This window comes from Amblyraja radiata, chromosome 19 (genome assembly GCF_010909765.2).
Source record: "Amblyraja radiata isolate CabotCenter1 chromosome 19, sAmbRad1.1.pri, whole genome shotgun sequence".
In the NCBI taxonomy this organism is placed as follows: Eukaryota; Metazoa; Chordata; class Chondrichthyes; order Rajiformes; family Rajidae; genus Amblyraja; species Amblyraja radiata.
The window spans coordinates 1330508-1353054 of record NC_045974.1 but is presented as its reverse complement, the minus strand read 5'-3'; the positions used below and the strand labels follow the sequence as shown (position 1 = coordinate 1353054).

The 22547-nt window shown below is 42.9% G+C and overlaps 1 protein-coding gene across 1 annotated transcript; it reads left to right on the top strand.

The window, feature by feature from the left end:
* The first annotated feature begins 6281 nt into the window (after window positions 1–6281).
* Window positions 6282–21107, top strand: mrps35 (mitochondrial ribosomal protein S35). Its single transcript, XM_033037415.1, has 8 exons — window positions 6282–6520; window positions 8252–8301; window positions 9402–9569; window positions 10443–10503; window positions 13574–13713; window positions 14912–15021; window positions 15782–15851; window positions 20463–21107. Exons 1-8 carry the CDS (start codon window positions 6388–6390, stop codon window positions 20739–20741), a joined length of 1011 nt encoding a protein of 336 aa, XP_032893306.1. The 5' UTR covers window positions 6282–6387; the 3' UTR covers window positions 20742–21107.
* The last annotated feature ends 1440 nt before the right edge of the window (window positions 21108–22547 follow it).

The window sequence follows — 22547 nt, the reverse complement described above, 5'->3', positions numbered from 1 at the left end:
CACACACACACAACACACACAACACCAACACATGTCACCCAGCACACACACACACACACACAACCTGTCGACACACACACATACCAATCACACAACACACACACACACACACACCACACACACAGCCAGCACACACACCTGTCACACACACAACAGCACACACACACCTGTCACCACACACACACCACACAAACCCACACACACACACACACACACACACACCTGTCACACACACACACCTGTCACACACACACACACACACACACACACACACACCTGTCACACACACACACACACACACACACACACCTGTCACACACACACACACACACACACACACACACACACACACACACACACACCTGTCACACACACACACACACACACACCTGACACACACACACACACCTGTCACACACACACACCTGTCACACATAAAAAAACAATAGTCCAGAAAGACAAAATCAATGACCCCAGTTCTATGTAGTTCAGAGCTTATTGGAGGTTGTCGTGTTAAAAAACCTGATGGCTGTGGCTAAGGTGGCTTGGGTCTCTGATGATGCTGGCTGCATTCTTGAGGAACCACAGTTCAATGACCTCCACGAAATTAAACCTCAGTTCCAGCTGTGTTTTACTGCAACTCCTCTTTTGCCCTCCATGTCACGGCACTTGTATCAGACACCTGTACTTCGTGATGAATGTTGGTATGAGAGTGTCTAGATGTTCCTTTTTTGAACCTTCTGGGCGGCCATCCACCTTTTATTGTGGGAAGTCTATCTCATTGTGGGAAGACCATCGTCTACTTCCTGCATACCACGATTCTGTAAGCCCGACAGAGAATCCAAAAGCCTCTGAAGCGTAGAAAAGAGCACAGGTTCAAGCTGCTGCAGGTAATTCTTGCACACATAGGCCTCAGTGACATGAACTGCCCTGTATGTCCCCACCTGGGATAAACTGCACGCTATGGTTTGCACCTGTCACTCCGTTCTAATTAGAGATGTAAAATAAACTCCTTAGATAGAAGAATATAATTTGTATAAGTGATGTTGTCTATGTCAAACAGGTGAGCTATTTTTCTACTCAATATTCAAAACAAATTAACCTGCTGTTAAATTATTTACTCACAAAGATTAAGAAGAATCAATTATACCGTAATCAAAAGGAATTTGAATATTAGCTCTCTCTAAACTTAACCTCCAAGGTTAACAGGGCCTTTATCAGTCAGAGTATTGAGTATAGAGGTTGGGAGGTCATGTTGCAGTTGTATAAGATGTTGGTGGGACCGCATTTAGAATATTGTGTTCAGTTCTGGGAACCATGTTACAGGAAAGATGGTGTCAAGCTTGAAAGGGTTCAGAAAAGATTTACAAGAATGCTGCCAGGTCTAGAGGGTGTGAGCTATAGGGAGAGGTTGAGAAGACTGGGTCTCTATTCCGTGGAGCGCAGGTGGATGAGGGGTGATTTTATAGAGGTGTACAAAACCATGAGAGGAATAGATCGGGTAAATGCGTTTCTTGCCCAAAGTTGGGGAATCGATGACCAGAGGACATAAGTTCAAGGTGAAGGGGAAAAGATTTTATAGGAATCCAAGAGGTACCTTATCACACAAAGGTTGGTGGGTGTATAGAACAAGCTGCCAAAGGAGGTGGTTGAGGCTGGAACTATCCTTCTTCTTCTTGTGTATGGCGTGCACAGCCTAAAGTTGTAGGACAACTTGTTCTATTTGATCTTACTTAGGCTGGGACTATCCCATCGTTTAAGAAACAGTTAGACAGGTACATGGATAGGACAGGTTTGGAAGGATATAGACCAAGTGCAGGCAGGTGGGACTAGTGTCGCTGGGTCATTGATGGCCAGTTTGGGCAAGTCGGGCAGAAGGGCCTGTTTCCACATTGTATCATTCTATGGCAGCTCAGTGGCCTAGCTGGTAGAGGGGGCAAGTGGTAGCTGGAATGGGCTGCAACTTGGCACAAGATGTTTGATACAACAGGAGGGAGTGTAAGGGGAGGGAGTCATGGAGGGAGTTACAAATTACAGAGGGAGGAAGAAAGGGATTATTTTATTTCAAAAGTAATATTTTTCCATAAATACAATTACAATCAGTACGGTGTGTGGCTCTTTTTACATTCGTAGTGTCGTTCCGTCTATACATTCACAGTTATAACAAGGAACTACAGATGGTGGTTTATACCAAAGATCATAGAGCGGATCTTTGGTTTATACCGAAGAGAGACACAAAGTGCTGGAGTAACTCAGCGCGTCAGGTAGCATCTCTGAAGAGGACACCGTTCTTCCAGTTTCTGAATTTTGACGATGGCATCTTCCACACAGGTTAATCTCGGATATCTTCATGTTTCCCCGATCGTGGATTTAAATAATTAAGTAAGTAAGTTTATTGGCCAAGTATTCACATACAATTCACTTACTTTCTCATCCCTACACACTAGGGGCAATTTACAGAGGCCAATTAAGCTAGAAACCCACACGTCTTTGGGATGTGGGAGTAGACCGGAGCACCAGAAGAAACCCATACAATCACAGGGAGAATGTGCAGACTCCACACAGACAGCATCCGAGGTCAGGATTGAACGGGGTCTCTGGCAGCAGCAGATCTACCCGCTGCACCACAGTGCCACCCGACTCTACTTTGGTGTTTAAGGTAGACAAAAATGCTGGAGAAACTCAGCGGGTGCAACAGCATCTATGGAGCGAAGGAAATAGGTAACGTTTCGGGCCGAAACCCTTCTTCAGACTGATAGGGGGTGGCGGGGAGAAGGAAGGGAAAAGGAGGAGGAGGAGCCCGGGGGCTGGGGGATGGGAGGAGACAGCTCGAGGGCTAAGGAAGGGGAGGAGACAGCAAGGGCTAACAAAATTGGGAGAATTCAATGTTCATGCCCGCCGGATGCAGGCTCCCCAAGCGGAATATGAGGTGCTGTTCCTCCAATTTCCGGTGTTGCTCACTCTGGCAATGGAGGAGACCCAGGACAGAGAGGTCGGATTGGGTATGGGAGGGGGAGTTGAAGTGCTGAGCCACCTACTTTGGTGTTTGTTCATTATTGTCATGTGTAGAGTGAAAGGCTTTTATTTGCATGCTATCCAATTAAATCACATCATACTATACATGAGTACAGTCAAGCCTTGCTCTGACTTCTCTACCAAAGTCGAGTGTAAGGTGAAGGAACAGCAACACTTTCTGATTTGGTACAGTACATCCTTCAGAACAACACTGAATTCAACAGTTTCAGATATCAAACCTCCCAGTTCAAATGGAATGTCATCAACCTGAAACATTCGCTTTGTGTTAGCTTCTAGCGTTTTACCGCCGCAGTTTGTATCTGACTGTTCCCACATTTTTATTTGCTAGATTTGCTACTATTTTAGTTTAAGTGAATCAATTAAGTGGGTGCCCATGATTCCAAATTATTTCTTAATCTAGATTTTAACAATGTTTTTATCTTTTGATTTACTTGCTAGAGTATTGTTCTCTCCTGATTCTGATCTTACCAGATTGTTGAAGATACCACGGTGCTGAAAGTGCTCTGTACTTCTCTCTAGTCATGGTTACAGCTGGTGTACTCGCATAAGGTTTTATCCCTGACTTTTTCTCCTTCTCTCTCTCCGTTCTCCCCTTGAGCAGTGTCACCCAGAAGCAAGGGGTCGCTGGATCAATGTACTTTCTGCATTATCTAGTAACCCAAAGACTCTTGCCAAATTCTCAAATTACCTGAATGAAATCAAGACCTGCAAAAGCAGAAACTCCTTAAAGGGAAACCATTCAACCAACCCCTTGCTGCCTCATTTCACCGTTAAACGTATCAACCTGCATTCTGCACATTAAAATAAAAACACCAAATGCTGGAAATACTCAGTGGACCATGAGTTGTGACACTATCAAACCATCTAAAGCTATGGTACAACCATTGACAGGTCGAATGAATGGGGAAAGAATAGTTAATGGTAAGACCCTTCACAGCATTGAAGGGGCCCAAGCCCAACGTTCGCTGAAAGTGATAACACCAGTAGATGGGGTGATAAAGAAGGCATATGGTATGATATTCAATGGTCTGGTCATTGTATATAAGAGTAAGGATGTCATATGTCGGTAGTCATGAAATGCTTTGAGAGGCTGGTCAAGAAACACATCTGCACCTTCCTCCCTCGCACCATGGACCTGCTACAGTTCGCATACCGTCCGAACAGATCCACGGATGCGGTCTCCCAGGTTCTGCACGCCGCTCTCTCTCACCTTGACAGCCAGAAGGGGGGGCTATGTGAGGATGCTGTTCATAGACTTCAGTTCAGCCTTCAACACGATAGTCCCCACCAGACTTGCTGAGAAGCTACTGGAATTGGGGCTCAACACCCCCCTGTGTGCCTGGGCCCTATACTTTCTCACCGCCAGGCCCCAGGTAGTCAAGATGGGAGGAAATACGTCAAAGTCCCTCACCCTGAGCACAGGATCCCCCCAGGGTTGCATCCTCAGCCCCCTACTGTACTCCCTGTACACACATGACCATGTGGCTAGTTTCAGCTCCAACTCAATAATCAAGTTTGCTGATGAATCTGTGGTGGTGGGCCTGGTCTCCTTTAACGATGAGAAGACCTACCGGGAGGAGGTGGCTGATCTGGCACTCTGGTGTCAGGACAACAGCCTCCTCTTGAATGTCAAAAAAACTAAGGAGCTGATCGTGGACTTTAGGAGGGCACAACATCCGAGGACGTACACACCATTGAAGATAAATTGGGATACTGTGGATAGGGTGAGCTGCTTTAAATACCTAGGAGCTTACATCTCAGAGGATCTGACAAGGACATCACATGCTGCAGCACTGGTGAGTAAGGCAAGGCAGCGCCTTTACCACCTCAGGCAATTGAGGAAATTCAGAGTGTTTCTGAGGATCCTCCAGTGCTTCTACTCAGCGGCTGTGGAAAGCATCTTGTCCGGAAACATCTCAATTTGGTTTGGGAACTGTTCTGCCCAGGACAAGAAGGCTCTGCAGAGAGTAGTGCGTTCGGCCGAACGCATTATGGGAACTACACTCGCCCCCCCTGCAGGAACTATACATCAGGAGGTGCAACTCCAGAGCCAACAAGATCATGGGAGACCCCTTCCACCCCAGCAACGGACTGTTCCAGCTGCTACGGTCAGGCAAACGCCTCCGTTGCCATGCTGTGAAAACGGAGAGGATGAGAAGGATGAGAAGTTTCTTCCCAGAGGCCATTAGGACGGTAAACTCCAATCTCACCAGGGACTAACTTTACTGGACCACTCTACTGGTGTGTGGTGTCTTTTTAAAATTGCTGTTTTTTTCCTCCCACAAATATGTAATATGTGAATATGTGATTCTGTTCCATTCTGTTTTGTAGCTTTTTTGTACAATCCGCGAGCATTGCCAATTTTCATTTCACTACACATCTCGTTTGTGTATGTGACGAATAAACTTGACGACTTGACTTGACTTGATATTGCAAGACTTTGGTCAGGCCACATTTGGAGTATTGTGTGCAGATTTGGTCACCTTATTACACAAAGGATCTAGAGGTTTTGGAAAAGATGCAGAGGATGTTGAGCGGAATGATGTCTGGATTAGGGGCTATTAGCTACAGGTTGGACAGACTCGGATTGTTTTATCCAGAATGGCAGATATTGCGAGACCTATTAGAAGTACATAAAATTATGAGAGGCATAGAGAGGGTAGACAGTCAGAAGTTTTTTTTTCTCAGGATGGAAAAATCAAATACTAGAGGCAATAGCTTTAAGGTAAGTGGGACAAAGTTTAAAGGAGATGTGCAGGGCAACTTTTTTAACACAGAGGGTGGGTGGGTGCCTGGAACATGCCACCAGGGGTGATGGTGGAGGCAGATACGATTGTGGTGTTTGACAGACTTTCAGATAGGCACATGGATATGCAGGGAATGGAGGGAAATGGATTTTGTGCAGGTAGATGAGATGTATTTAATTTGGCATTATGTTCAGCACACATTGTGGGCCGAAGGGCCTGTTCCTGTGCTGTACTAGTTCTATGTTGGTTCAGTACTAGTTTGTCAATGTGATGAGGGTTCCTGCCTTTTCAGCGAGTCACTGACCCCCTTCCAGCTCTAAGCTCAGCCTCAGCTCCCTTCCACCCCCCACAGTATCAGTCTCCTCACCGCCACCTGATTCCTAAAATGGCTTCTCCTTCCCCGCGGCGAGACCGCCATCGCCCGCTGCAGTCTGGGCCCCTGGAGGACCTGCACCCCGGGACGCTGGAGGACTAATTGCTGAAGATCTGAACGCCGCGGGAGGACCGGGCCGTGGGAGGACCAGGCGCTGGGAGGACCGAGCCGTGGGAGGACCAGGCGCTGGAGGACCGAGCCGTGGGAGGACCAGACGCTGGAGGACCGGCGATGATGGCGGCTGTCCCGGCCACACGGCACCGTCTGGGATCATTAGCGGCCCTGTGCCGGGCAGGCCCGCGTCTCACACGCGCCGCTTCATATTCCACGGCGCTGTCTATCTCCTCGCCGCCTCCGGCCGCAGGTAAAGGGCGGGGAGAGTAGGTTGTAGCCACCCGGTGTGGGGCTGCTGGGCTGGACTGGGCTGGACTGGGCGGAGCTGGGGCTGGGGCTGGGGCTGGGCTGGGCTGGACTGGACTGGGACTGAGATGGGGCTGAGCTGAGCTGAGCTGGGCTGGGCTGGGGCTGAGCTGGGACTGGGCGGAGCTGGGGCTGAGCTGAGCTGGGGCTGGGCTGGGCTGGACTGGCACTGGGCTGAGCTGGGCTGGGGCTGGACTGAGCTGGGGCTGGGCGGGGCTGGGGCTGGACTGGGCTGAGCTGGGCTGGGGCTGAGCTGGGCTACTCCACTCCAGCATTGATTCCATCAATAAACTTTATTTTGCAACTTAACAACTTGGTATTTTCAATAACGTGCGTAAATAATTCAGCCTCTGCCGTGTATTGTGTTGATGTTATGGTTCATTATCAGTTATTCACCGTGACCTTAAGAGTCAGACAACAGGTAAACAGGCCCTTCGGCCCAACTTGCCCATTCCCATCTCAGCTGGTCCCCATTTGCCCATGTTTGGCCCATATCGCTCTACACGTTTCTTATCAATACACATGTCCAAATGTGTTTTAAATATTGTTATTGTACACATATAGGAAGAAACTGCAGATGCTGGTTTACACCGAAGATAGATACAAAATGCTGGAGTAACTCAGCGGGTCAGACAGCATCTCTGGAGAAAAGGAATGGGTGACTTTTTGGGTTGAGACTCTTCTTTGGGGTGTTCAGACTGAAGGAGGGTCTCGACGCGAAACGTCACCAATTCCTTTTCTCCAGAGATGCTGCCTGACCCGCTGAGTTACTCCAGTATTTTGTGTCTATCTTTGTTATTGTACATGCCTGAACCACTTCTGTATACTTGATAACTCGTTTCATATACCTATCAACTTCCGCGTGAAGAAGTTGCCCCTCAATTTCCTATTAAATCTTTCTCTAACCTTAAAACTATATCCTCTGCGGTCTCACCCTATCCATTTGGTTAGGATTTGCTTCATGTGGTTTACACCCCCTCAGTTAACTGCCTGTACAGCGGCAGAGCTCCCTGTATAGTTAAAAATAAAGACACATTTGCAATATTATTTGGAACGACATTATCCTATTTAAAAAAAAAATTTATGCAGAAAAAAATTAGCAAGATGAAACTGCCAGATCAGTACTATAGCCAATTGTTACAGAATCTTGGTGTTGGCAAGCCAAGGATGTTATGTGACTATATTCTTATTACCTGTGCTGAATTAATCTTTGTATAGTGCAAAATAGTGTTAATTGGTTGAATTATGTGAATACAGTAAAATGTTAATGAGAAATATATTTGCAACCGCAGCACAGTAAACAGTGAAAAATATTTTTTTAAACAAAATTCAATGTGAGAGATGAGTCAAAAAAGTAAACCACGTGGAATCCAGAAGAAAATTGGATTAACAACAGGTCTCAGGGTTGAAAACATTCTATATTTTATGATTTGGTTATTTGTGTATCTCTATAAAAATAACTCTCTGTGCAAGAGATGAATTTCTTTGGCAAAAATTAAATCACAATATCCATCACCAAAAAATATGGCTGGTTATTGATTCGTGCTTCCATTATTTTTCTCCTTCTACAGTCATTATCTAGTGGAAATACGGACAATGTCAATTTGGTTAAAATGTATCTTATGAAAGATCTAGTTATTTTATATATTATTCTAATTTTATTAAATCTCTTCAGCTGCAGTCAGAAACCATAGACCACCACCAAAAGAAAGACAAAGGAGAGAGGTAATCATTGCACTGTTCTACAAAGTTTTAAGTTATTTTTTTAACACATAGGATTTAGAATACAGAAATAAACCACTTGTACTTTCCTCATAATCTTTATTTTTCATTTTCAAAACATTTCCAGCTGGTATTGGTTTATTATTATTGTCGTGAGATACCGTGCAAAACATTGTGTTGCGTGTTATTCGGGGAAATCATCCTACGTCAAATTGAATACAAATCAAACCATACATGAGTACAACAGATAGTGCAAGAGAAAGGAAACAGAGCACGGAATATAGAGTTGCAGCTACAGAGATAGTGCAGATAAATAAAGCACAAGGGCTGCAACAAGGTGTGAGTCCACAGGTTCAGTTGCAGGGATTCACCAAGAGTTTTTTAGTATCACTGCTCAAGCTGTGCTTTATCATCTGAAGGTGCAGACAGGGTAGGAATTTGGTTGTTGTGAACACTTCTAAATGGTGGCACAGTGGCAAAGATCATACAATGCCAGAGACCTGGGTTCAATCCTGATATTGGGTGCTCTCTGTGTGGAGTTTTCACATTCTCCCTGTAATCACGTGGGTTTCTTCCGGGTGCTCTGTTTTCCTCCCACAACTCAAAAGCAGGCGGGTTTGTAAGTTAATTGACCTCTTTAAATTGCCCCTAATGTGCAGGGAGTGGATGAGAAAGTGGGGTAACATAGAATTAATGTGTGCGGGTGATCGATGGTCGGCATGGGCTCAGTGAGCTGTAGAGCCTGTTTCCATGTTGGGTTTTTCCATCATTCAGAATAAACTCCTCTCCAAGTCATTCAGCTTCCTGTCTTTGGTCTGCACAGCTGTTCACATAGTCTGGATCAAAGTCCTGGAAATCCAGCCCTGACCATGGTAACGTGGAAGCATATTTCCACACTTGCTCTCGCAGTTCAACAGGACAGCTCAGCGCCAAGTCCTCTCCATTATAGGAATGGGCAACTGAAATCCACATACTGTGAATGAAGCAAGGGTCCTATGATTACTGCACCTAGTCAACATAAAAATGCAGCATTTTGATTATTCTGTCAGAATGTGAACAGTCAACTGTACAATGCTATTAAAACAATATATTTTACATTGTAGCCTACGTTTCCAAGGACTGAAAAGATGGAAGTGAACCAGGACTGGTGCAATGTGTACCCAATCGCTGCAGCGTTTAAACCTTCAGTCGTGCCTCTTCCTGTCCGCATGGGCTATCCAATAAAGAGAGGTGTACCACCAAACAAAACCGGGAACCTGGAGCTTATAAAAGTATGTGTAGCCTGCTCTAATTAAATTACGTACAACTCATCTAATTCTCCTCCGCAATCAGCCGTGAAGCATCTAATAATTATCCCCAGTTAACAAGAATTTTAAAAAAACATGCAATTGCTCAGAATTTTAATCCGATAGTTTGCAGAGTAGATAACTACACTGGTATGTTGCACGCATTTCCTTTTTAATCATCATCAGAACTGAATGAGAAAGTGGAAGTTATTTTCAAATAATTAGACTCAACTATATTTGTATTTTTGATGTAATTTCACGTTGTGTAAGGTATAAAATTTACCTTGATAATTGGGAAGATCAAGAGACTTTACAGATTAATAGTTTCAAATTCTATAATTGTGAGTTATAGCCTCCAAAATCAACTTTTGAAATTTCAAAACCGATTTAAATTGACTCAAATTGTTTAGTCATTTCCAGGTTAAGTGATTTTCTAAAAATGGTGATAAATTGAATCCAAATTTCTTGGTATCAACACAGAATAGAAGTCATGAATGTCACTCTGGGTTAACATTGTAAATCATTGCAAGAAGCAAATGGCAAAATGTTTTATATTTGCCTGGAGATGTCCTTAGGGAAAAGTATTTCAATCTGATGATAAATATTCCTAGAATATTTGGACCCCTATACTAAATTTAAAGCTTCTTTCATAGTGTTGATTTATTTTTATCATAGCGCTTCAAGAATTTAATTTGCCGTGTTGAAGCAATATTTATGATTGTGTATTGATTACCAAACTGCATTATGACATTGATGTTTCTGCGGAGACACCTTTGCTTCTCACAAAATTATATCAATATACAGTTTTAAAAAGTATAATAAAGAGAAGGGTTTTTTCTGTTTCTAAATTTCTTGCAGATTCCAAATTTTTTACATCTTACCCCCCCTGCAATAAAAATGCACTGCACAGCTTTAAAAGGTAGGTGTTATATTGTGTTTAGATCTCGTGTTTAATTAAATATCTAATTTAGGTATACGGTCAACGCAAGGAACTGCAAATGCTGGTTTACCAAAGAAGACACAGTGCGCTGGAGTAACTTAGCGGGTCAGGCAGCATCTCTGGTGGGCAAGGATAGGTGACCTTTAAAGTCGGGACCCTTCTTCAATTTGAGTTACTCTAGATATAGGTTAATTAATTTGGAACTGCTGTTGCTGCACAATGATAGTGACTGCCACATTTACATATCAGTTCTACACCTCAATATTATAAAGTCACAAAGGTAATTTTTAATATGTCATAATTCTCTGGTGCCTAATTAATGATTTGCTTTGTTCTGTTGCTTAGATTTTAAATACTTTGTTTATGTCTGTTGGATTACATGAATGTATTGAGTTAGCAGAGACTGTCAATTTATTAATATACTGCTGCGATCAAACTATAATGTTTGTCTATGAATTTCCATTGCTGTTAGTGCTTCATGTTCTTTACAGTGAATTTTGTAATCATGTCGCAATGGAAAGTACAGCACGGGAACAGGCATTTCGGCCCACAATGTCTGTGCCAAACATAATGCCGAGATAAACTAATCTCGTGTAGGAAGCAACTGCAGATGCTGGTTTTAACCAAAGATAGACACAAAAAGCTGGAGTAACTCTGCGGAACAGGCAGCATCACTGGAGAGAAGGAATGGGCGACGTTTCGGGATGAGACCCTTCTTCAGACTAATCTCATCTGCCTGCAGGTGATCCATATCCCTGCATATCCATGAACCTGTCTAAAAGCCTCTTAATTACCACTATTGTATCTGTCTCCATCAACCTCACAATGTGTTCCAGGCACTCACCACCCTCTCTATATTAAAAAAAAAAAAAAAATACTTGCCCCGCACATCTCTTTTAAACTTTGCCCCTCTCAACTTAAAGCTGTGCCTCCTAGTCTTTGGTAGTTCCACCCTGGGGAAAATGGTTCCGACTGTCTACCCTATCTATGCCTGTCATAATTTTATATACTTCTATCAAATCTTCCCCAAACCTCTGGCGTTCTGCAGGAAACACCCGCTAATCCAGGCAGCATTCTGGATTGACCACCAATGTAGATTGTTTTAAATTCATCAGGTTATTTTAATCCCCACATTATTGTGTTAGATTTAACAGGTATATGTAAAGAAGTATATACATATATTATATATATATATATATATATTATATATACATATACATATACTTCTTTACATTTACCTGTTAAATTCTTTACATATACCTGTTAAATCTAACAATAATATGGGGAATAAAATAACATGATGAATTTAAAACAATCTACATATATATATAATTAGCAAGAAATTGCAAAGGCAAACCATATCTTTGTCTCCCATTGTAAATAACCTGCAAGAGTGAGTCAGTCTTTCTGGAATGGTGCCGAGCCATGCAGTAATGTTCCGAGGCTTTGTCTCCAACCCCAAGGAAGGATACATTTGCCTTGAAGGTCATACATTAATTAGATTGATTCGTGAGCCGAGGGGTTGTTCTTTGAGAAGACATTGAGTAACATTGACCCTCATCAACATGTGTTTAGATGCGTAAGGTGATCTCACTGCATCAACAAAATTGCGTGGGAGATTGATAGTGTAGATGCTCTTATTAGGCCTGGCTGTCTGAAACCATGAGATATTAGTCTCCCAATAAATGGTCAGTCATTTATTACCTAGGTGTGAAATCCCATCATTTTATGTGCTGGGTATCATGGAGATGTGCAGGTAATCTGAGGCTGAGATCTGATTTTTGGTCTCATGGGGAATTTTGACATATGAGGATCAGGGGAAAGTGGACAAGCTTGAAGAATGGCCACATTTGTATTGACTATCAGAGAATGGAAAAGTAATAAAATATATTGTAGACAAAAGTGCTGGAGAAACTCAGCGGGTGCAGCAGCATCTATGGAGCGAGGGAAATAGGCAACGTTTCAGGCCGAAATACTGAAGGAAATAGGCAATGTTTCGGGTCGAAACGTTGCCTATTTCCTTCGCTCCATAGATGCTGCTGCACCCGCTGAGTTTCTCCAGCACTTTTGTCAACCTTCGATTTTCCAGCATCTGCAGTTTCTTCTTAAATACAATATATTGTGCCAGTCTTGGCTCCTTCTACATAATGATGTAAAAATGTATAGGCACAGTTAACATTTTATAAGCTTATACAGAAGATATGAAAGCATGTACCACAAGACTCAGGAACAGCTTCTTCCCTGCTGTTATCAGACGACTGAACAGTCCTTCCATAAGATGGGGTGTGGTCCCAATCTTCCAACCTGTCTCATTGTGGCATTGACTTTGTCTGTCATGCTTTGATGCTGTTAAGCTACATTCTATACGATGTTGTACTTGTCAGTGGCTTGAGTGTACTCATGTACAGGATAATTTGATGGGATAGCATGCAAACAAAATCTTTTCGCTGCTTCTCAATAAATGTGGCAATAATAAATAATAAATAACAACAACAATATAATAAATAAATAATAATATTGATAATAAAAATAGTAAACAATATCCCGGTTCAATTCAGGGCTTCCACGAGAGTAAGCCCACTCCCCCATGCACCTCTGCTACACACCAGAAATGGTCTGAAGAAGGCTCCCGACCCCCAAATGTCACTTATACATGTTCTCCAGAAATGCTGACTGACCCGCCGAATTACTCCAGCATTTTGTCTTTTTTTGTGAACCAACATCTGCAGTTCCTTATATCTCCAAATTCCATCTTGCCCGCTGCTAAATTGTTTCTACTGCCTGTTCGATGTAGTACTGAAATAAATAGTTTTAAAGAAGTCTTGCATCTTTGTACCTCTGCTGCTGCGAGAAAATCAATGCAGACTAGATAATGATTTTCTTTTTGTATTAAGGCAGATGTATACATCTATAATGGCAAGATTATTATTTGTAGTAATGAAGCAGAAACAATGGCAAATTGTAGATATTGCAATAAAATTAGCAATATTGATTCCTTGGTGTTAAATGCACAAAGTATTTAGCTTCTTACTTATTTCCGTGACGTCAGATTTCTGCACAGAATGGCCAGTAGCTCTTGATAATGATGACAAATGTGAAGAGCATTTTCCAATTGAAATTAAGACGACGGATTATGTTGCAGCAGGACCTTCTGCCCGAAATCCGAATGCCAGAGTGGTCACCTTGACAGTAAGTAATGAATTGCCCATGGGAAAAGAACGATAGAATATCATCTAAGGTTGTGTCAGTTCCTCCACACAATGATATTCATAAAAACTCCTTATTGGTGAGACCTTGTGTGCTGAATGTAGAATAGAGCAGAGTTAAATTCTGTGAGGATGATTCAATTCAATTCAATTCAACTTTATTGTCATTGCACAGATACAAGTATGGGTACAACGAAATGCAGTTTAGCGTCAGTCCATAGTACTAGTGCAATATAGAAATAAAAATACAGAATAAGCAAACAATGTGGACGGAGAGACTGGAGAAATCTATCGGCGGGACTCCGAGTTCAGCAATGTGATAGTGTTGTTGTAGAAGCTGTTCCTCATCCTACTAGTACGAGACCTCAGGCTCCTGTACCGCCTCCCTGATGGGAGGAGGGCAAACAGTCCATGGTTGGGGTGGGAGGGGTCTTTGATGATCTTCCCAGCCCGTCTCAGACACCGTTTTCGGTGGAGGGCATCCATGGCAGGGATATGTATGATTATATGATATATATATATATATGCCACATTGTTTATCCTAAATGCATTACAAAGATTAACTTGAGGATTGATAACTTTGTTGACTTAGAAAGGGTAGGCATAGAGTGATACCGTGGAAACGGGCCCTTCAGCCCAACTTACCCATATCGGCCAACATATCCCAGCTACGCTAGTCCCACCTGGTCCATATCCCTCCAAACCTGTCCTATCCATGTACCTATCTAAATGTTGGGATAGTCCCTGCCTCAACTACCTCCTCTGGTAGCTTGTTCCATACACCGCCACCCTTTGTGTGGGGCAGATACGTTAGTAGTGTTAAGAGCGTTTTGGGTAGATACGTGGAGGTGCAGGGAATGTGGGGACGATATGGTTCATGTGGGGGCAGATAAAAGTCGGTCTTGGCATCAGGTGCAGCACGGGCCTTGTGGACTGCAGGGCACATTCCATGTATTGTTCCATGTATAATGATTGTATTAGTATAACGTACGGTTTTTAAATGTGGCTGAAACATTGTTGGGCCATGGATAGGGAGGGTTGCATCGGTCTGTTTGGGGATGGGGGTGGGGAGAAAGGGAGAGTGTTTTGGATTATCTCCTTTCATTTAATAATGATACATCTATATAATTCTGATTATATATTATCTGTGGAAATTGTAATTATCTTTTCATATTTTACAGATCAGACTTTTGAATCTCAACTTGGACGAGCATGCCAAGAAGAAGCTCATTAAACTTGTTGGAAATCGATACAACAAAAGTACAGATCTACTTACCATTACAACAGACAGGTACAGTAACATGAAACAGATGTCACTTACAAGAAGAATTAAGGTCACCCAGCACTTAATCACTGTCTTCAGTCGGAAACAATAAACCAGTGCACAATGGTGAAGTTACCGAATCCTGTGTCTTTTTCCCCCATGAAGTATAATTGTTCGATATTACGTAGTCAAAACATCACAGTTTTTGTTGCTTTGAAGCAATCATCACTTTAGCTGCCGTGATGAGACTCCGTGTAATTGATTGGGAAAGATCAAATCCATTAAAGCAAAATGCAAAGTTAAAAATATTCAGATGCCATCTGTGGAAAGGTAAACTATATCGATCAGTCAATCTATCATCCTAAAATGCATTTGCAAAATCTGGTTGTTCTCCTGTAGTAAGCACCACTTCCCCATTCATTCTTAATCTTTCCCATTTATTCCAGTCTCCAAAAGCATTGACTTTCAAAACTTCATCCTCACCTACTGATCTTTTGCCCTTCCCCAAACTTGGAATGTAGAAAACCAAGCCCTCTTTCCAATATTATCCACACTGTCCAACATTTCCTGGACATCACTGTGTACTGGACATCAGCAGCAGCTACAAGGACTGAACAATCTGCTGAGTTTGACTTGACTTGACAAGTGAACATTTAGTTGAGAAACTGCACGCTGAGATATTTCAGTTTAGTTCAGTCTCTCTGGATAATGACAAACTTGTGCTTGGCAAGAATATCTAAAGCATCTTTTCTAACTGGATTGTGCTAAGTGAATGCTTCTTTTGCAGATGCCCATCGCGGCAGCAGAATTGTGACTTTGCCCTCTATTTGCTCACTGTTTTGTACCACGAATCATGGGTGAGTGAATCTTTTTAAGAACTGCAATATTTGATATATGGTAGTAATCATAACTTTCAAATCATCTTTTCTGTGTTTTATTTTAAAGCTAGTTTTTCATCTAAGATTATTTTTGGAGTCCTAACGTGGCTAAAAGAGTTATTCTACATCCATTCAAGCCGAATAACTTGAAACATGTAGCAGCATTTACATGGTCACAATCCCCAATCTATGCCAGAAGCCCTTTTCTTCCCTCCTTATAATACACTTTAAATTCATTACTTTCTACTTTCAAGCTCCATTGCTACTACCTATGCTTAAACGCTAATCTTTTATTACTGATAAGGAAGGCTATTGACCTGATGGCAGGTGGAAACTTCCAATGCCAGCAGAGTACAAATGGTGAAAGATTAGGAGGTGACTTGTTTATTAATGGTGGGTAAAGCCGCACTCCTGTGAGTATAATGTTACTGAGGTGGGGAGGCCAAGTTACCTGATATTTTTGTGTTGTGTATTTTATATCCAGAATACAGAGGAAAGTCTTTACTTAAATGTCTGCCTTTCTATTACCTTTCAGAACCAACATCAATAGTTAATAGACATGTCAATCACTTCCAATTGTATTTGATTTTAGTGAAATATTAACAAGCACTGTGACATATTTGATTTTCCATGGCCAATACAAACTCTTTCCAGGCAGCTTGGGAATGGTGAAGCTCATTGTTTCAGCAGTTACACCTGTCTAATACACTTCTATGAGCATGAGTACTGTTAAATAATTGCACTATTTAGACATTAGTTATTGTAGTAAGCTGTGCAGTAAGAATTGGTACAGTCATAATCCATGAATTAATTGCCTAGTTAACAAACTACCAACACGCTATGGTGAGTGTCACTTTACTATGTAAGGGGGGAATGAAACACGAGAGATGGCCCACATATCATTCCATTGGAGACTGACTATTTTGGTGATATTCCAGACACAGGATCAATATAAAACAAATACTCAGACTCATTCTGTCATTTATGGTGGAAATCTAGAGAAGTAAATTCCAAATGTATGATAATATCCCAAGCTAAATGTGCTCAGTAGTGTTAAATGTAACTAAATCTGGTTAAAGACAGCAAGCTAGTGACAATTGTCACTGAATGTAAAAAGACCATCATGGCCCCAGTTGGATATTCAATAAAGTATAAGCATATAATTAAGCTACAGTTTCCAATATTGTGCCAAAGGCAATAGGAACTCCATGGGAAATTATTGAAAAGATACTCTGCAGGCTCAAACTCAGTGTCTGTCCAGGTTTTATTTCTGCTAAGACTTTGCAATTTTGCTTGTCTTGGAACAGAATGGTGAAAAGTTACTTATGCTTACCTTTCCTGAAATAATATTTTGTTTAAATTGAAGTTAATGTCTGCTAGCATGTTATATTTCTGTTTATTTGAGAAGTTGGGAATATGTAAGGGCAGGGGCATATTGTACAACAATGATTAAAGAGCTAAGTTGTCACTTCTGGAACACCACGTTCTCTGCACAGCGGAAAACATTCGAACAGGCGGGGACACAAGGAAGTGCAGCTGCTGGCATCTTGAGCAAAGCACCAAGTGCTGGAAGAACTCAGTGGGTCAGGCAGCATCTCTGGAGGACATGGTTCGACGGCGATTTGTGCGGGACACTTCATCAAAAAGACTCCTGACCCGAAACGTCACCTTTCTATGTTCTCCACAGATGCTGCCTGACCCGCTGAGTTACTCCAGCACTTTTTGTGTCTTTTTTTGCCTCCAGAGATGCTACCTGACCTGCTGAGTTACACCAGATTCTTATGCAAGGTGGATCCCTAAGTAGTCCCTTGAGAATGAGTTGAGGTTTGGGAAACAGATCAGATTAATAGCATGAATTACTGCATTACATGCTTGCCCGTTTTCTCTGTGAGGTAAAGCGTCCCTATTAACATGCTGAAAGCACTGTCCATATTTATATAACATTCTGTGCCTTGAACTACAGCTTAAGATTCCAATTTAAAGGCTTCATTTAATCTTGACCAAACGTTGACGGTTTTATATCAGAGGATTTGTTTTAAATAAAAACAAATTTTATTAAATTGTGTTAGACAATAGGTGCAGGAGTAGGCCATTCGGCCCTTGGAGCCAGCACCGCCATTCAATGTGATCATGGCTGATAATTCACAATCAGTACCCCATTCCTGCCTGCTCCCCATATCCCTTGACTCCGCTATCTTTAAGAGCCCTGTCTAGCTCTCTCTTAAAAGCATCCAGAGAACCAGCCTCCACCACCCTCTGAGGCAGAGAATTCCACAGACTCACAACTCTCTGGGTGAAAAGGTTTTTCCTCATCTCCGTTCTAAATAGCTTACCTGTTATTCTTAAACTGTGACCCCTGGGTCTGCACTCCCCCAACATTGGGAACATGTTTCCTGCGTCTAGCATGTCCAAACCCTTAATAATCTTATATGTTTCAATAAGATATCCTCTCATCCTTCTAAATTCCAGAGTATACAAGCCCAGCCGCTCCATTCCATCAACATATGACAGTCCCGCCATCCCGGGAATTAACCTGGTGAACCTACGCTGCACTCTCTCAATAGCAAGAATGTCCTTCCACAAATTGGGAGACCAAAACTGCACACAATACTCCAGTTGTGGTCTCACTAGGGCCCTGTACAACTGCAGAAGGACCTCTTTGCTCATATACTCAATTTCTCTTATGAAGGCCAACATGCCATTTGCTTTCTTCACTGACTGCTGTACCTGCATGCTTACTTACATTGACTGATGAACAAGGACCCCCAGATCCCATTGTACTTCCCCTTTTCTCAACTTGACTCCAACTTGGCAGAAAGCAGTCAGAAAAAAATCCAGGATCAGCGGACTCTGTGTTCAAATTGCCATTTCAATATAAATGGGAAATTCCACAGCTACATGAGTGAACGCTGAACGCTTGTTCAAACATTACAAACGCATCTGCTTAATAGAGTTCATATTGTTTAGTTTAGAGATACAGTGTGGAAACAGTCCCTTCAGCTGTCTGAATTGATTATCCATTCACTGTAGCTCAGTGTTAGCCCACTTTTTCATCCACACCCTACACACCAGGGCAGTTAACCTACAAACACACGGCACCAAAGACCCGGGTTCGATCTTGACCTGGGGTATTGTCTGTGTGGAGTTTGCATGTTCTCCCTGTGACTGCGTGAGTCACCTTCAGTTGCTCTGGTTTCCTCACACATGGCAAAGACGGGTGGATTTGTCGTGTAATTGCTCTCTGATGCTCCTAATGTGGAGGGACTTGATGCCAAAGTAGGATAACATAGAACTAGTGTGAACAGGTGATTGATGTTCATCATGGACTCAATGGGCCGAAGGGCCTGTTTCCATGCTGTATCTCTAAACTAACCTTAAAACAATGTCAACATTTTTGTCTGGCGTAACGTTATGAAAATATTTTTTTACGATGAGATTATATGTTTTTAAAGGGAAAAGTACTTCAATAGAGCCGTGAATATATTCACAAGATACTAATGACAGTGTTATTGTGTTGTGAACTACCGCTTGGTATTTCCTAATCGCATCTATACTGCCCTCAGGTGGCTCAGTGAGTTTGTTTCCCCATCACTTTCCCTTTTCAACATTAGTGGTGACAGTGTTGATGGTGATGCCAGGCAGCTGTACTTGTGGACATGATGCATGTGGGAACAGCTGACTGCAGTACATAGTGGATTTGTGCGTCTACACCCTGGTGATCTATCAGAGGTCCATGGGTAGGTTCTCTGATCCCACAGCCATGCACCTACCTCATGGATGGGCTGCAGCTCGGGCAGTGCACGAGGAGCTGTGCAATTGCAGTTGGTTCAGCTGCAGACCCGTGTGAGGCAGTGTCTGGGAGCAGCACCGTCTAACGGTAACTTCCTGTCTTAAATATTCTCTCCATGCCTGACGGAAGAATTGGGGGATTATTCACTGTTCTTAAATTATAATGAATTGCCTACCCAGGCAAACCTCGTTGCAGTCCACACCCTGCCTTGGCTTCCTGTGTCTGTTTCAAGGTGGCAACCAGATTTTCAGGGTGATGGTTCAGATTATCAATCGACTAGGTAGATCTTTTAGGACAAGTTCATGGATAGGAAAGGTTTAGAGGGATAGGGTTCAAACGCAGGCAAGTGGGGCTGGGACATCTTGGTCAGCATGGAGGAGCTGGGCGGAAGGTCCTGTTTCCGTACAGTTTGACTCCCAACGGTATAAGACAGGCCATGGAAATGAACATCGGTTGATTTTGATTATGAGAAATGTCATGCTCTTCAAACTATGTCTATGGTTTTGAATTTCAATGCCCAGAGAGATGCGCTGAACTGCATTGAAGCAAGAGGAAAGCGAGGAACTGCCAATGCTGCTTTACAATAAAACTGCAGGATCTCAGTGGGACAGGCAGCATCTCTGGAGAATATGGCAGACCAAAACATCATCTATCCATGTTCTCCACAGATGCTGTCTGTTCTGCTGAGTTACTCCAGCATTTGTGTGTGTTTTTGCAGATGAAGAAATCTTCAGTCATCCCGCACGTGCAAAATGCGATGCGAACTGTTGTCATGTGTTGCTTTTTCTTTTCCTCTGCAGAAAATAGAGACGTGGGAATCTGACAAGACTGAAGCTGACGTGGATGAATTTATTTGGGAGAATAGTCGGTCTGAGAAAAATGTCTTGGACACAGTCTGCAGGATGAAAGAAGCAGAAAACCTCCCATCAATCCAAAAGGAAGAACTCGTTAACTCACCGGAAGTCAAAAGCTACAAGGAGTCAGTGGTGAATATTAAAAATGACGGAGAAACAGAAGATAGCATTTTACAGTACAAAGAATCTGTAAAAAAGCTGCTAAAACTGCAGACCGCAACATAACAAATAACATGTTACAGATGACATGATCAGTTTATATTCATTTAGAATATTACCGATATAGACGATGTCATCAATCTTGATGAAGTAATGTCATATAAAGAGTCATATCTGGGGGAAAAAGTGTTAAATGCTAACTTCTGTAAACTAATGTATTTTTTCTTTACAAATGTGATTGTGTTGAGAATATTACAAATCTGTGGATAAAATGTTGCCATTCATTTTCCATTACTGTACAATCCATGTGCGTGGCTGCATGCAAGGCTTCTGCCCTAGATTTTCGGACTTTATTTTCTCTCAGTCTTTTAAATTCTCTTCAAAACCCATCATGTTATCCTTGCTGTTAACAAACTCCCTGATGCATGCTAAGCAATATATTTCAAGTGTGTTTAATTGTCATATACACCTGATACAAACCAGAACCATGAAATTCTTACTTGGTGTGCAGGCATGTTAAATACAATACAATACAATACAATACAATATTTGTTGCATGTCATTTGAACCTCAGTGAGGCTCAAACGAAATTCCGTTTCCACAGCCATACAAACAAAGACAATTTCCTACAGACATACACACAATTCAATTTACAGAAACATCCATCACAATGAACCCACTGTGATGGAAGGCAAAGTCTTTTCTCTCCCCTGTTCTCCATTTCTCTCCCGATGTTGAAGCCCCAGGCAGGCGATGATAAGTCCCACGGCCACGGCTCCCGGTCTAAATGTCACAAAGTTGGAGCCCCAGCGGGCACTGGACTGTCCCACGGCCATTAAGCCGCGCCGGGCGATGTACGGCCCCGCTCCGGGTCGTTCCAACCCCGCGACACGGGCTGGAGAAGTCACGTTGCGGGAGCTCCGGAAAGCGGTCTCCACGCGGGCCCGCGAGCTCCCGATGTCCCAGTCCACCGGACCTGCGGCTGCAGCTGGAGCTTCCGAGCTACGTGGTCGGGCCACAGCAGCGAGTCACCACCGCTCCCCACGCTCCGATGCCGGCTTGCCCCACGATGGTAAGTCCGCAGCTCCGCAGGCTCCTTGACTGGAGCCCCCAGGTCGTTCAGGTTGGAGGCTGCTCCACGGTGCTAGGCCCCAACGACAACGGAGACCCGACAGGAAAAAGGTCGGGTCTCACGTACAGGGAAGAGATTTTTTTTAAGTTTCCCCCTTCCCCCCCGCCCCTCACATATACACAGTTAAAAACACTATTAAAAAACACAAACAACTACATTTAACAAGACAAAAAAATAAAAAAAAGACAGACAGGCTGTAGGGGCCGCTGCAACACAGAGTCGCGCCGCCAACTAAATTACAACTCTCAAGAGCTGTAAATGCAAAGAAAACATTTTAAAGTAGATATACAATAAATTGTTAGTTATTCAAATTAAATTAGACTTTTATAGTGCAAAAAAACAAAGAACATAGAGCAATCATATGTGTGCAAAGTCTGTAGTCGTTCAGTGCTGAGGTGCGGTTGTGTTTAGGGGTGTACAGGGTGGTTCAAGAACCTGGTGGTTGATGGGAGGAAACTGGTGTTGAAGCTGAGAATAAAGGTGTTCCTTTACCACCTTCCTGATGGTAGCAGCAAGAAGAGTGTGTGGCCAGGGTGGTGTGGGCTTGGGGGATACTAGCTGCCTAGAGGCAACACTACCGTTAGATCCCATTGACGATGGGCAGGTCAGTGCCTGTGATGGACTGGGCAGAGTCCTCTATTTTCTGCAGCCTCCTTCGTTCCCGAGTATTCCAATGTCCAAACCGGGCCGTGATGCATCATCCAGTCAGTGTGTTCTCTCTCCACCCTGCACCTGGAGAA